Genomic DNA, 17,004 nt, shown 5'->3' with positions numbered 1-17,004 from the left:
TAAGTTGTATAACAGTTGCAATGCCAAGGACTAATTCAAAAATATAGTGAAAACTTGCTATTTATTCATATATTCCTTTCAATAAACTAATCCTGTTAACACATTAATTGTTTGAATCTCAGTTAATGTAATTTCACATGAAGCATATTATTTATATTGCCTTTAATCGAGTACTGTAATGCTCTGCATAATTTCACCATTATTAACATATAGCAGCTAATACACTTCCCATATTACGGAATACATAAAAGGACCAATATATCCAATGAAAACAAACTAACACACATGAATATACTAACCCCTAATGTGTAACAATTAAGAGAAGGCCATGCTTGAACAACATCATGTTTCAGAATGCCTTTAACTATGTTATCACCCCACAACTTCTGGTTAGGTAGAGTTGGTTTTGGCAATTTGGATCTTTCAGCAGGAGCAGGCGCGAGCTTGTTTCTAGATGAATCTTGTGTTTCCCATCATCTCATCATCTCAGCAGCATATCAAGGTGAGGTGTCATGGGGCTTAAAAGTGATAAGAGTTGAAATGATTGTGCAGCTCCAGGAACTGTTACCCAAAAGCCTACTGATTGCCCATTAGTCCACTGTGTCACTTCGTAATAAAGTAAAACCTGCTTCTTGCTCAACTAATAAATAAGATGCTGTTCATACCTCATGATAAACTTTGTAAAATAGGTGAATTGGACCTGCTTCTGGGGGAGCTATACTTCAATACTCTTGGCTGGAATAGTATGATAGAACTAGTACTGTCAGTGTGGCATAGTCCGTATTAGCCCTGGCTGATTGCTGCACGATGAAAGTAGATAAACAGAATAGAGTCAGTGACCCAGCAATAGAGTAAAAAACGATGGAGGGGTTCAAAAAATAACTGCAATGACATGCCTCTGTTGATGCTCACTGACAGTACAAGTGGCTGTATGCTGTGCCTTGTCATTTGAGTAAGAAACCATGTCATTTGGAGGTTGTCCCTATTCCTCCCTGTTTATTACAGGTGTTAACTAACATCTGTGTGCAAACTAGTTAGCAGGTAGCCAGACAAAAAGAGGCTAACGTGATCTCAATTGTCTAGCACCAGCATCATAAGACAATGTAATAGTAAAGTGGTCCATCCAGATATATCTTTTGTCCTCACCCAAAGCTCAGGGTGTATCAAAACTACGGCCACTTGAACATTAAACCTGTGCAATACACATAACTACTGCCGGGTCTTGTTGAAATTACTTGCCTTAATAACACTTGTACATGTGGATAGTGGAGGATGCAGTAGGATCATAACCACATTTAAGAAAATATCACAGAGTTAGTCGGCTAGAGTACATGGTGTAGTTCACAGCATCAAAACGCAGAGGTGAGATAACATCTGCCCTTGTAGTGCATAAAATAGTAGGTTTCCCAAGGGAGTATCTAATCACAATCACTTGACTACCCACAAAAAAGACAAATAAAATTTCTATTATAGGGATTAGTAACTCGTCAAAAGTGCATTTAACTGTAGAAGCCCCAATATTTCGAAGGAACACGTAAGAAATGGTGCACACTACCTGTCATCATTGTGTTACGTTGTACATTATATTTCCTTAAGCTTCAGTATGACTCTGTATACCCCTTTTAGTGTCATGAGCTTCAGCGTAATACAATTAACAGCTTCTAAAAATTCTAAACTTCAACATGATATTTCATGTAAAATACTCTCAGCATAATTGTCGCAGGTGACAGGAAGTGTCATAACTTTACATCTATCACAAATGGAGTACAAAATGCAGAAAAAACTCCAAAATAAAAAGCAGAGGCTCACAAAGTATAACAAATAGCACAACAGAAATATATAAGCATACAATACGTTGCAAAGTAACTGGATCCATGAAACGGGCAGTCAGCTCACCATTATGTAATTTTTTTCCCATCAGTCTTCTTACTGGTTTGATGTGGCCCACCACGAATTCCTCTCCTGTGCTAACCTCTTCATCTCAGAGTAGCACTTGCAACCTATGTCCTTAATTATTTGCTGGATGTATTCCAACCTCTGTCTTCCTCTACAGTTTTTGCCCTCTACAGCTCCCTCTAGTGTTGGATGTGTCTTGATTGATGTGTGGCAGTGTTAGATGATACGGGTGCTTGCCATGTAATGTTTTCTTTTTCCAATTTACTTTCTTCGTATCTGTTGATGTTATGTGATCTAAAGGGTTGTAGAAGTGGTTATGAAATTGCAGAACTGGCATTCTACGGATCGGAGCGTGGAATGTCAGATCCCTTAATCGGGCAGGTAGGTTAGAAAATTTAAAAAGGGAAATGGATACGTTAAAGTTAGATATAGTGGGAATTAGTGAAGTCCGGTGGCAGGAGGAACAAGACTTTTGGTCAGGTGATTACAGGGTTATAAATACAAAATCAAATAGAGGTAATGCAGGAGTAGGTTTAATAATGAATAAAAAAACAGGAGTGCGGGTTAGCTACTACAAACAGCATAGTGAACGCATTATTGTGGCCAAGATAGACACAAAGCCCATGCCTACTACAGTAGTAAAAGTTTATATGCCAACTAGCTCTGCAGATGATGAAGAAATTGGTGAAATGTATGACGAGATAAAAGAAATTATTCAGGTAGTGAAGGGAGACGAAAATTTAATTGTCATGGGTGACTGGAATTCGTCAGTAGGAAAAAGGAGAGAAGGAAACATAGTAGGTGAATATGGATTGGGGGGGAAGAAATGAAAGAGGAAGCCGCCTTGTAGAATTTTGCACAGAGCATAACTTAATCATAACTAACACTTGGTTCAAGAATCATAAAAGAAGGTTGTATACCTGGAAGAATCCTGGAGATACTAAAAGGTATCAGATAGATTATATAATGGTAAGACAGAGATTTAGGAACCAGGTTTTAAATTGTAAGACATTTCCAGGGGCAGATGTGGATTCTGACCACAATCTCTTGGTTATGAACTGTAGATTGAAACTGAAGAAACTGCAAAAAGGTGGGAATTTAAGGAGATGGGACCTGGATAAACTGAAAGAACGAGAGGTTGTAGAGAGTTTCGGGGAGAGCATAAGGGAACAATTGACAGGAATGGGGGAAAGAAATACAGTAGAAGAAGAATGGGTAGCTCTGAGGGACGAAGTAGTGAAAGCAGCAGACGATCAAGTAGGTAAAAAGACAAGGGCTAATAGAAATCCTTGGGTGACAGAAGAAATATTGAATTTAATTGATGAAAGGAGAAAATATAAAAATGCAGTAAATGAAGCAGGCAAAAAGGAATACAAACGTCTCAAAAATGAGATCGACAGGAAGTGCAAAATGGCAAAGCAGCGATGGCTAGAGGACAAATGTAAGGATGTAGAGGCTTGTCTCGCTAGGGGTAAGATAGATACTGCCTACAGGAAAATTAAAGAGACCTTTGGAGAGAAGAGAACCAATTGTATGAATATCAAGAGCTCAGATGGAAACCCAGTTCTAAGCAAAGAAGGGAAGGCAGAAAGGTGGAAGGAGTATATAGAGGGTTTATACAAGGGCGATGTACTTGAGGACAATATTATGGAAATGGAAGAGGATGTAGATGAAGATGAAATGGGAGATACGATACTGCGTGAAGAGTTTGACAGAGCACTGAAAGACCTGAGTCGAAAAAAGGCCCCGGGAGTAGACAACATTCCATTAGAACTACTGACTGCCTTGGGAGAGCCAGTCCTGACAAAACTCTACCATCTGGTGAGCAAGATGTATGAGACAGGTGAAATACCTTCGGACTTCAAGAAGAATATAATAATTCCAATCCCAAAGAAAGCAGATGTTGACAGATGTGAAAATTACCGAACTATCAGTTTAATAAGTCACAGCTGCAAAATACTAACGCGAATTCTTTACAGACAAATGGAAAAACTGGTAGAAGCGGACCTCGGGGAAGATCAGTTTGGATTCCATAGAAATGTTGGAACACGTGAGGCAATACTAACCTTACCACTTATCTTAGAAGAAAGATTAAGAAAAGGCAAACCTACGTTTCTAGCATTTGTAGACTTAGAGAAAGCTTTTGACAATGTTGACTGGAATACTCTCTTTCACATTCTAAAGGTGGCAGGGCTAAAATACAGGGAGCGAAAGGCTATTTACAATTTGTACAGAAACCAGATGGCAGTTATAAGAGTCAAGGGGCATGAAAGGGAAGCAGTGGTTGGGAAAGGAGTGAGACAGGGTTGTAGCCTCTCCCCGATGTTATTCAATCTGTATATTGAGCAAGCAGTAAAGGAAACAAAAGAAAAATTCGGAGTAGGTATTAAAATTCATGGAGAAGAAGTAAAAAATTTTAGGTTCGCCGATGACATTGTAATTCTGTTAGAGACAGCAAAGGGCTTGGAAGACCAGTTGAACGGAATGGACAGTGTCTTGAAAGGAGGATATAAGATGAACATCAGCAAAAGCAAAACGAGGATAATGGAATGTAGTCAAATTAAATCGGGTGATGCTGAGGGAATTAGATGAGGAAATGAGACACTTAAAGTAGTAAAGGAGTTTTGATATTTAGGGAGTAAAATAACTGATGATGGTCGAAGTAGACAGGATATAAAATGTAGACTGGCAATGGCAAGGAAATCGTTTCTGAAGAAGAGAAATTTGTTAACATCAAGTATAGATTTAAGTGTCAGGAAGTCGTTTCTGAAAGTATTTGTATGGAGTGTAGCCATGTATGGAAGTGAAACATGGACAATAACTAGTATGGACAAGAAGAGAATAGAAGCTTTCGAAATGTGGTGCTACAGAAGAATGCTGAAGATAAGGTGGGTAGATCACATAACTAATGATGAGGTATTGAATAGGATTGGGGAGAAGAGAGGTTTGTGGCACAACTTGACTAGAAGAAGGGATCGGTTGGTAAGACATGTTTTGAGGCATCAAGGGATCACAAATTTAGCATTGGAGGGCAGCGTGGAGGGTAAAAATCGTAGAGGGAGACCAAGAGATGAATACACTAAGCAGATTCAGAAGGATGTAGGTTGCAGTAGGTACTGGGAGATGAAGAAGCTTGCACAGGATAGAGTAGCATGGAGAGCTGCATCAAACCAGTCTCAGGACTGAAGACCACAACAACAACAACATCCTAGATATTTATAGGCATCTGTTTTTTCCATCGCTTCTATGCAGTTGCTGTGGTTATCCAATATGTAATCTTCTTGTTTAGTGTGTTTTCCCTTGACTATGCTATTTTTCTTACATTTGTCAGTTCCAAAAGCCATATTTATATCATTGCTAAATACTTCTGTTATCTTTAGTAATTGGTTGAGTTGTTGATTTGTTGCTGCCAGTAGTTTTAGATCATCCATGTATAGCAGATGTGTGATTCTGTGTGGGTATGTTCCAGTAATATTGTATCCATAATTTGTATTATTTAGCATGTTGGATAGTAGGTTCAGAGCAAGGCAGAACCAGAAAGGACTTAATGAGCCTCCTTGGTATATTCCACACTTAATCTGTATTGGCTGTGATGTGATATTATTTGAATTTGTTTGGATATTAAGTGTGGTTTTCCAATTTTTCATTACTATGTTTAGGAACTGTATCAATTTAGGATCTACATTGTATATTTCCAATATTTGTAGTAACCATGAGTGGGGTACACTATCAAAAGCTTTTTGGTAATCAATGTATGCATAATGTAGCGACCTTTGTTTAGTTTTAGCTTGATATGTCACCTCTACATCTATTATCAGTTGCTCTTTACATCCTCGTGCTCCTTTGCAACAGCCTTTTTGTTCTTCATTTATGATTTTGTTCTGTGTTGTATATGTCATTAATTTCTGTGTAATGACTGAAGTTAATATTTTGTATATTGTTGGTAGGCATGTTATGGGGCGATATTTAGCTGGGTTTGCTGTGTCTGCTTGATCTTTAGGTTTCTGATAAGTTATTGCATGTGTAAGTGTATCAGGGAATGTGTATGGGTCTGCAATGTAACTGTTAAATAATTTATATCTAAAAACAAAGATGATGTGACTTACCAAATGAAAGTGCTGGCAGGTCGACAGACACACAAACGAACACAAACATACACACAAAATTCAAGCTTTCGCAACAAACTGTTGCCTCATCAGGAAAGAGGGAAGGAGGGGAAAGACGAAAGGATGTGGGTTTTAGGGAGAGGGTAAGGAGTCATTCCAATCCCGGGAGCGGAAAGACTTACCTTAGGGGGGAAAAAAGGACGGGTATACACTCGCGCACACACACACACACACACATATCCATCCACACATATACAGACACAATGTGTGGATGGATATATGTGTGTGTGCGCGAGTGTATACCCGTCCTTTTTTCCCCCTAAGGTAAGTCTTTCCGCTCCCGGGATTGGAATGACTCCTTACCCTCTCCCTTAAAACCCACATCCTTTTGTCTTTCCTCTCCTTCCCTCTTTCCTGATGAGGCAACAGTTTGTTGCGAAAGCTTGAATTTTGTGTGTGTGTGTTTGTGTTCGTTTGTGTGTCTGTCGACCTGCCTGCACTTTCATTTGGTAAGTCACATCATCTTTGTTTTTAGATATATATTTCCTACGTGGAATGTTTCCCTCTATTATAACCATATCATTAATTTGAACCCAACAATTATGTTTGTTAAATAATTTAGTTAGATGTGAATGTGTTGAGGTGAATTTCTTTAGCCAGAAATTTGCTATTTTATCTTTTCCAGGGGCTTTCCAATTGTGAGTAGAATTAATTGCTTGGGTGACTTCATGTTGCAAAATTATCACTTCAGGCATTTGTGGTATCATCTTGTATGTATCTGTTTCTGCTTGTATCCACCGTGCATGCCTGTTATGTTGTACCGGGTTTGACCATATGTTGCTCCGGAAGTGTTCCATGTCTGTTATGTTTGGTGGATTGTCTATTTTAATGTGTGTGTTATCTATTGTCTGGTAAAATTTCTTTTGGTTTGTGTTGAATGTTTGGTTTTGTTTCCTTCTATTTTCACTTTTTTTGTATCTTCTAAGTCGTTTGGCCAATGCTTGTAATTTCTGCTTCTTTTCATCTAATTGCTCTATCACTTCTTGTTGTGAAATTTTACCTAACCTTTTTCATTTTTTTTTCTGACATTTCATTTTTTATAAATTGTGTTAGCTGTCCGATGTCTTTCCTCAGTTTTTCTATTCTGATCTGTAGCATGTGTTGCCATGCTGGTTTTGTGGGTTTCTTCTGTGTGTTGGTTGGTTCTGACCTCTTCCTAGTGTATATATTTAGTGTAGTGAGTGCTCCTATATAAACCAGTAGTTGTAACTCTCCCATAGTTGTGTTTTCATTTATTTTGTTGTGTATGATTGTGTTGATAGTTTTTATTGTTGTTTCGATTTGTGGGTTATTTGGCGGTCTATGCAAGAATGGTCTAATGTCTGTATTTGTGTCTTTGAATTCTATATATTTCAGCTGAAATTTTTCTTCTATATCTAACATGTGTGTCACTTCGTGTTCTATTTGTGCTTGTTCTGGTGGCTGTCTTAAGATTTCGTTTTCCTCTGACTGTTTAATTGATGCGTGTTGTTCTTTGTTTGTTTGCTCTGGGATGTTTGAGTCCATTACTGTATTTTCTTCTTCTTCTGATTGCACATTATTTTGTTCCAGTATTTGTTGTACTTGTTGTTTGATGTTTTCTAATTCTGACTGGGGTATCCTGTTATTTTTGATTATTACATGGATCTGATCAGCTAGTCGTTCTGTTAAAAATTTTAATTCTGGGTATCTGGTAATAAGTGTTGTGTATACTTGTGATCTGTATCCAGTTGTGTTGGCTCCTAGGTTTGTTGCTTGGTAATAACAGAACATGAGGTGTCGGTTAACTTCATCTGACCATCTCATCCTCTGTCTTTGTTTTCCTTCTAGGGTGGTTGCAGGAAGCATATCCTGCAAAACACCTCTATTTGGATTTGAATCATTTTCCAGTTGGCTAGCAGTGTCGTTACCATTGTGGGCGGGCATAGGGTTCAAGCGTCGTCCCCGACCATGATGGTGCTTGTCCGAGGGTCCTTTAGTTCTGTCCTGAACCGACTAATCACACTAAAAGGGGGGTTAGCCCTATTAGTGGTTTGTTCTTTTCGTCGCATTTTATGACTGGCAGAACATACCGGAGGCCTATTCTTTTCCCAGGCCTCCACGGGAATTATTATTATTATTATTATTATTATTATTATTATTATTATTATTATTAATACTCTTAATCCTTCTTCCAGGAACTCAAACATGAAGTGGAGTCAACAAATAGTGGCAGTGAACCAGAAAGGTATTGTACACTTTTTTGTATCTCTCCTTTTTCATTTTGTGCGTGGGTGCTTTTGTAGCTTGTAAGTGCTGCAGCAGAAGATACCACAATACTCAAGTGTACGTGGAATAGGAAATGCTGGTTTCTGACACTGGTAAGGTTCACATGCTTGATTTGGCCATCATACATTGTGGAAATGTAACGCCTGTCGCCAGAATGCTACTGCAGCACCAGAATGGGAGATGCAAAAGATGAGGGTGTGTTAGGTCTGGATCATGGAACAGAGTGTACAACCCTGATCTCTGCATCTCATCACGAAATTCTCAAAACCAACCTCTAAATATTCAGAACTGTTCCATGTGACCCTCCAAACAGCCAACACACATTTCATGTGCGAAGGAGGTGCCAGATTGTAGTTATTTGACCCACTCCTAGACCATGAAAATTTCAATGGGTAAACTGGGAAATATTCTCCAAGAAACTTGGTGGTAAGTTTCTATGGGATCAAATTGCTGAGGTCATTGGTCTGTAGGCTTACGCACTACTTACTCTAACTCAAACTAACTTACGCTAAGGAGAATACTTATATTCCCATGTCCGAGGGAGGACTCGAACCTCGAATGGGGGGAGCCGTGCAGACCATGGCAAGGTGTGTCAAACCACGTGGCTACCCCACATGGCTCCAAGAAATTTGATAAAGTAATCTGATGGATCCAGCTTAACCTGTAAATTGAGACAGATCTGGTAGTGCTGTAATCTTGACTGAAAAGAAATGTGTGCCGAGTGGTTACCATAAGAAATATATTGTAGGGTGGAACCATGAATGTAAAAAACATTATAAATCATACATGACGGATGATTATCCTGGTATAGCTCATGAACTGATGCGAAAAATGTATGAATCAGGGAGAGAGAAATGGCTCAAAACAACAATAGAGTTGAATTTGAAGAAATCAAGATGTCAGTCGTGGAGCTTGCTAAGAAGTTATGTGGAAGCAGCCCACCAACTTGGGTAGGTTACTCAGTGACACCAGGCCAGACAGGATTGTTTAACTCTCAAAAGCCCCAAAAGACAGAGCACTCTCAAAAAATAAAAAAGGACTTCAGTAACATTTGGCAAATAACGTCAGCCGATACACAGTTCTATCAGGACTTCACACTAGGGGAACTAGAAACAGCTCTCCACTCTCCAGGATGTAAAGACAGGAAAATTACTTGGTGTTGATTGGTTAAACCCTGAATTTCTAGCTTGCTCTTGGATGAGGACAAGGGTATCACTGACAAAATTTTTTTACGAGGATCCTAAAATCAGGATGTCTACCAAATGCTTTCATAATTTTAAAGTTATCGCTATTCTGAATAGAAACCTTCAGATAATGTAGAAAATAATTGCCAATAGTAATCCTCAGTTGTTACTACCAACTTTTGAAAAGACTGCCATTAAACAGGATAGACACAAGAATCTGGAAAACACCCCTGTACAACAAGCAGGTTTCAAACCAAACAGGAGATGCATGGACAAGGTACTCCCCTTCAAGAACCATCCCAAAAATACTTCTTGGAAATTAAGCACATGGAACAATCTTGTTTAGGAACTCTGCAGTACTAACTGGGGAACATTATCAAATGTGCTTCGAATTTCTGCAGTCAGCATAGTGTTTTCTGTGGCTCAATATTGTGCTGTGATGTTGTTAAACAGCCCTTATGTAAATAAGATAGACACTGAAGACAACTTTGAGAATCATCTCTGGGTGTGTAAGAATTACTCCACTATCCTGGCTTCCAGCACTCAGCCTTATAACCCCTCCACTGTTGATGAGACAAGAAACCCTGTTGAAAGGATATTTCAAAATAATGAATAACCTTCAACTTACCATCCATGAAGATGATGATGTTCCAGGGTTGGCAACAAGCTAACTTCATTCCAAAAATCCACCTCTGTGATTGGGGCCAACAGCTTGCTGATAGCAACTACACCATTGACAGCAAATAGCATGAAACCTGGAATGCCCAAAGACTGACATCTGCAGAGACCCAAGTTCTTTGAACTCCCATGGCATGAGTGGAAGAATTTAAATTGCATTCAGACAGGACCCAGATATTGTGCACAAAACCTGCACAAATGGGGTAAGTAAGCAGCCAATCCTAAGCTGTGACTGTGGAGCGTGTAACGATTCCTTCTGGAACATTGTTGAGTAGTGCAAATTGAGAGCTTATCTGGGTGATCCAAAGAACTTTTTCATGGCTACACCATCAAGCCTTGACTGGACAAGGACTCAAAATCAGCATTTAACAACAGTTTTTTAATGCATCATTTATGTTTATTTCTTTACATATTTTTATTTATTCTTGTCTGTGTTTCATGTGTAATTCTGTTCGCTAAATAAACGTGAGTAGGTGCTTAACATCCGTGCATGTATTCCTGTTCCAACAACAGCGTTCCTGTAATTATGGCTGGGGGAACATGCATGCTTTAAAATTACTCACTTGAACCTCTGGTGAAACTTTGAATCACCATGAAGGTTTTGCGGACAAGGCAGTGGATACAGCAGGTTATCTTTTGGAAGTAGGTGGATGACATTTATTTAGAGCGACCCCAGTGGGAAGAGAAACTTCAGTTTTTGTACCAACTGAATTCCATTCATGGAAACGTAAAATTTGCCTTGGGCTGGAAAAAGAGGTATGGCTCCCTTTCCTGGATGTCTTGGTTTTTATTAAAACATACAGCACCCTGAGACACAGTGTCTCTTGCAGGCTGACTAATGTAAATGTTCATCTGCAAGCAGGCAGCTGTTATCACATCTACGGACTAATATTGTGTTCCTGATACACTTGCTCAAGGAGTACATATTATTGCTAATAAGGACCATCTACAGGAAAACTACCACATAAAACATTTTTCAGACAATGGTTATCCACCACGGTCGATTTACAGGGATTTGCAATTAAATTCAAAGCCGAGTGCCCTGTCTCAAGACGCTAAGAGGGAAGCTCAAGTTCCTGGCCTCCCTAACAGTTAAAGGGAAACTGCCTCCTACAAAAATATATAAATTTGTGTAATAATTGATCCAAAAGTAAGAAATAAAATAGATTACAGAAATATTTGACATGTCTTTGGATTATGTTCGAAATCATGTACAGCAAATGAGGTACTGATTAAGAATTTGAAGGATTCTCTATTGTAAAAAGTTTGAAACTAAAAAATTGTTGGAACCTTTTTATACCTTTGGCCTTAGATGATTGAAATGTGTTGAGGCCACACAGCAGTAGACTGCATGGTCTACATAATCCACCTGACAAATATCCTGCACAACTCTTTAAAATTCTAAGATTCTGAGTTAAACATTGAACTTCAAATTCTAAATTGCTGTGAATTGCTAGTTCATATGCTGTACATAATTTAGAGCACCATTCAATAATGCAGTAAATGTTTCTCTCATCTGTTTTACTTCTTCCTTTTTAGATACATAAGTTCATAAAACATTTGACAGTTTTTTCAGTTTTTTATCTATTTTCAAATTTTTTCAGAAAGCTTGATATTTTTGACACCTCATTTTGCTCTCATTAGGTCTTCTGCTCTCAAAGTGTCCTAAATTTAGTACCCAATTGGAAGGAAACTAGTTTGACCATTAAATATCCTGCCAATACAACTTTTATGCACAAAATAGCTATGCTTTGAAAATGTGAACTTCTTGACACTTCATTTACATAACTAGTAGCAGCTGCTCATGAAATAATTGTTTTGCCTAATCACCAAAAAAGTTTTTCTTAAGTATCCTGATTACATTCAAGTATTTAAATATGTTTTTGCAAGGCTATACCTCACACTAGTCACTTTGATACTCTATTTGTCCATTTCCTGCTATTTGCTTGGCTAGGAAAATTTTTACAGAAACCAATTTATAGGAAGGATTGTTTTTGCACTGCTTAAACATGGAACCAATAAAATGGGCCACATTCTCTCTAAACAAAGTCATGGCTATTTTTCTGCCATTACCAAAGATAGCCACACTCATTGACACTGTACATAACAGCTAGATTCTGTGAAAGGCAGGGTTGTATAAGATTCTCTGTCAGTATGGTTTGTCAGATATTGGACGTAATTTACATACAATTCAAGAACATTGCATGGAACATCGATGCTGTATCACACTGCTACAGTGTGATAAATCTTCTGTATTTGAGCACAGTAAACAGGCAAGCCATACAGTGAACTGTGAGAACATGCAGATTTCAACATCTGTGTCATCCTTCCGAGATTCAGTTTTCAGGACAGGTATTACAAGACATTTGATGAATGTTTTAGTTAATGATGATTATGGCTTTAACCTTGACAAAATGCAAAATGTGGCACTGGCATTAGTTAACTCTTGTAGGCAACACTGCTGTCACACTGTTGATTGAATTATGAAACAGTGTCCTTCATGGTGAGCATCATGGCAGCATGTACATCTGCTGCCCATGTGATATTTCTTCCACAAGTGATTTGCTGTGTACTCATATAACTCATATATACTTGGCTCACAGTACTGGTGTGTAACATGGATGGGAGCACTTCACATCAGTCTTTCTGTCTCACTTCAAAGATGATTGGACTGTTTTCAGCAGACCAAATTTTGTTAGAACTGAATTGTCAAAATTTTATGGATATCTGGTAAAATTGTTCATTTAGTGAGACCAGAAAATGCGTATGTTAATATGGACTGCACTCTTCACTGTCTATAGTCATTTATAAGTTAACTTTAAGGGCCGACTGCACCAATGTCGATTAGAAGTTAACCGTGGTCAAGTCAGCATTTAACCCTGATTAACTCAGTATTCAGCTGCACTGACCTCGATCAAAGTAAATCGAGGGATTTGATTGTGATTAAAGTTAACTGAGCTCAAAGGGTCGCTTATCTTGAATTGATCACGGTTAACTTATTGTAAACATGTAACACGGCAGAGCGTTTTGATGTTTCAATGGCATAGAAGACGAGGAAATGCTATACCTTCAACATATAAATCATCACATCCATGTTGGTGTACTTGTGAAAAGGGGAAATCCTTTCGAAGATTATGGTGACCGGAAACTTGAAGAGAGGTTTCGTTTTTCAAAAGAAACAGTGTGGTGGTTATTGGATCAAATCCACAATAGGTTAGAATTTTCAACTTACCGAAATAATCTCATCTCGCCCATGAACAGACTTCTGATGACATTAAAGGCAGCATTCACAACTGGAGCATATTAATATAGTAATTGGTGACAGTGCTAATATACATTCTACAATGGCACAAAGAATTATAAGTGAAGTGTCGGGAATCATAGCAACAATGTCTCGTCAATACATAGTGTTTCCTTCTCGAGCGGAAGTACACTCTGTGATGGATTGTTTCAACACACTGGCTGGATTTCCTGGAGTCATTGGTACAGTGGATTGACTCATATAAGGATTCAGACACCTGGGGGACAGAATGCAGAACTTTTCCGCAATAGGAAATCATATTTCTTCTTTAATTGTCAAACAATCAGCGACCACAATTTAAGAATGCGGGACATTGTGGCTTGGTGACCTGGCTCTGTGCACAATTGTATAATATTTTGTATTTGCGCTCGAAGGGCACAGTTTGAAAATGGAGAAATACCAGTCGGTCACTTACTAGGAGATAGTGGCTGTGCATGCAGACCTCACTTATTCACACTACTTTCAAATCCACAGAGTGCAGCAGAGCACCAATATAATAGGTCTCACATTACAACAAGGAACACTGTGAAGAGACTGTATGGTTTGTGGAAAAGGAGATTCCCCATTTTATCTATGGGAATGAGGTGTAATCCACAAAAGACAATGGCAATTATCATGAATACAGCTGCCTTGCATAATATTACAAGGAGCACAAGCAAGGAAGAGCCACCAGAAGATATGGAAATTATGCGGCTTCTGCTGAGGCTGTTGCAGAGGCTGTTGCATAGCAAGAGGGGCCCCAATATTGACAATAATGAGCCAATGGCTCCCGGTCATCAAATGTATCGTGATGACACATTACCAGGACGAGCAGTTCGTCGCACTATCATTGATGAACATTTTCACTGAGGTAAACTGTTACTTAATACATGTATGTAATTATTTTTATTTGAAATTATTATAGTGCACAAATAACAAAATGTTTAAAAAACATTTACATTACATTTGGTGGAATTCTTCCACTTCCAATATTTTATTTTTTCTTTTAGTGCCAATATTTTAAGATTTTTTTTTTAATTCTCATTTCTTTCATATGTTCTCTCTTCATCATTTCCAGCTGCTGCTGGAGTACTTCCACCCTCTTCTGCATCACACTGTCCAGTACAGAGGAGGAAGTTGGTTTAGATCTCGGTGGCAGCCTTCTCTGATTACATGTTTCTTGTGTTCCTGCACTTGAAGCTTTGGAGAAGGGTTGTTGAACATTCTCCATAACAACCTGTGCTGGGATCAGGCTTTCGCCAGCTTCAGAAGCAATTAGAGTTCCATTACTGTTTATGGTACTGCTGGCATCACCAACTGCTGCATCATCTACATTTAGATCCATTATTACACTTTACTGTGCATCCGAAGTGAAGGTATTTTCCAGTGGCTTCAATGATGAACCAACTATTTCCAGTAGTTTTGCCTCGCGTGGACTCTTTTTAGGTAGTGGTACTGTCTCCCCACCTACTGTTTTATAGACTTGAATCTTCTCTTCAGCCAAATCCTTCTGCAACCTCCTCTTCATATTCTCGTAACATGTTTTAAGCCTTTCAGGCCTTCTTTTTGTTACACCTGAAATGGATATATTTTGTAGTAGCTGATATCATTTTTGTTGTGTGTATCTTGAATTGTTATTCAATATTAATCTAAGTGCCATGAAAAACTGTGTTTTAGTGTACACTGCTGACCACCGTAAATGCAACACCCTGAAGGAAGCATCCGAATCGAGTGAAATTTACACCATGAGTTTGCAGCAATGAGATATGCAACTGATTAGAATTTCAGCGCAGACGCACATCACGCGCACCTGTGGCGCCACCTCATAGCGCCATTTAAGGCTTGGAGATTTCAACGAGTGTACGTTCGGCACGTGTGTTTACCTTGTGGTTGTTTCACAAGACGATCAGTTATGCCTCGTAGACAACAGCGAACATCTTTTGATCAAGTATCCGAGTTCGACAGAGGAAGGATAGTGGCTTACCAAGATTGTGGATTATCATACAGAGAAATCGCTAGTCGTGTTGGACGAAACCAAACAACTGTAATGCGGATATGTGACCGTTGGATGCAGGAGGGTACGACGGACCAACGTGGTCGATCGCATTCACCTCGGTGCACCACTGCACGTGTTGATAGGCAAATTGTGCACATGGCAGTGACGGATCGCTCAGTGACATCCCGAACCATAGCACAGCACATTGCGTCTGTAACGCATCATCCAGTGTCTGCGCATACCATTCGACGCCGATTACAGCAGAGTGGTCTGTCCGCAAGACATCCATTGCTTCATCTACCATTGATGCAGAACCACAGACGTCTCCGTGGCCAATGGTGTGATGACAGATGGATGTGGACGGCAGAATGGAATGACGTTGTCGTTACTGACGAGGCACGCTTCTGTCTGTAGCACCACGATGGTCGGATTCGAGTGTGGAGACACCGTGGAGAGAGGATGCTGGACAGCTGCATTATGCACCGCCACACTGTTCTTGCACTGGGTATTATGATATGGGGCGGTATTGGATATTACTCTCGCGCGCCTCTAGTACGCATTGCCGGTACTTTAAATAGCCGGCGCTACATATCCGAGATGCTGGAGCCAGTTGTCCTTCCTTACCTTCAGGGCTCGGCCACAGCCATATTTCAACAGGATAATGCGCGACCACACGTGGCACGCATTGTCCAAAGTTTCTTCGTCAATAACCAGATTGAATTGCTTCCCTGGCCGGCTCGCTCTCCGGATCTTTCACCGATAGAAAACATGTGGTCCATGGTTGCTCAACGAGGGACCCAGATTACATCCCCAGCTGCCACACCAGATGACCTTTGGCAACGTGTGGAAGCTGCTTGGGCTGCTGTAGCCCAGGAACACATCCAACGTCTCTTTGACTCAATGCCGAGACGTGTGGCAGCGGTGATCTCCAACAATGGCGGCTACTCTGGCTACTGATTCTGGCAGGAACCACATGTCACAGACGTCTGTCTGTAACGTAATCATTTGATACTTGGTCAACATGTTATCTACAAAATTTTGTTGTGCTACCTCTTGTCTTTCTTGGTGTTGCATTTACGGTGTCTAGCAGTGTACATTAGTAACAGATATTTATTGATTTATGATTCAAATAAAATTTAATCTTACCTGGAGTTGAATTAAATTGTATTGCTATATTTTCCCATGCATCCAGTTTTTCCCTAACTGTGCAACCATCCGTTTTTTTACACTCTAATATACTTGAATTGGAGGCAACCAACTCCAAAAGCATGTCTTCTTCGAATTCGGAAAAATTCGGCGTCCTTTTCTTGTTCTCCATAGTGCAGTAACAACGCTTATGTTAAGCCAACAATATAAAAAGCGCGCGTAAGTACCACAGACCAAGGCGGTTACAACACCCTTGCCACAGGCAGACAACGTATATCGTTATCTTTGCATGTATATCGGCATTTTCCTTTGTAACACGTGGAGTTAACTGCAGTAAAACTCCCGATTAGCTAACCATGTTTTGGTAATCGGCATTTAACGTTGGTGCAGCACAGAGACAACTTAGTTGCG

General features: G+C 39.5%; 1 protein-coding gene across 3 annotated transcripts in view; it reads left to right on the top strand.

Annotated features, from left to right (window-relative positions):
• The window catches only part of LOC124551104 (zinc finger protein 239-like), a 67,118-nt gene that overhangs the window by 33,354 nt on the left and 16,760 nt on the right, over positions 1-17,004 (top strand). For 2 of the 3 annotated variants that reach the window (XM_047126038.1, XM_047126037.1), the window contains one exon: positions 8,219-8,268. In XM_047126038.1, the coding sequence (XP_046981994.1) occupies positions 8,219-8,268 (50 nt within the window). Of the gene's footprint in view, positions 1-8,218; positions 8,269-14,529; positions 15,235-17,004 lie in introns of those variants that run through there. The other variant, XM_047126039.1, reaches the window with a different exon arrangement.

Source organism: Schistocerca americana, chromosome 9 (genome assembly GCF_021461395.2).
Source record: "Schistocerca americana isolate TAMUIC-IGC-003095 chromosome 9, iqSchAmer2.1, whole genome shotgun sequence".
NCBI classification, from domain to species: Eukaryota; Metazoa; Arthropoda; class Insecta; order Orthoptera; family Acrididae; genus Schistocerca; species Schistocerca americana.
The sequence above is the reverse complement of the archived record's forward strand: the minus strand, read 5'-3'. Positions and strand labels throughout refer to the sequence as shown.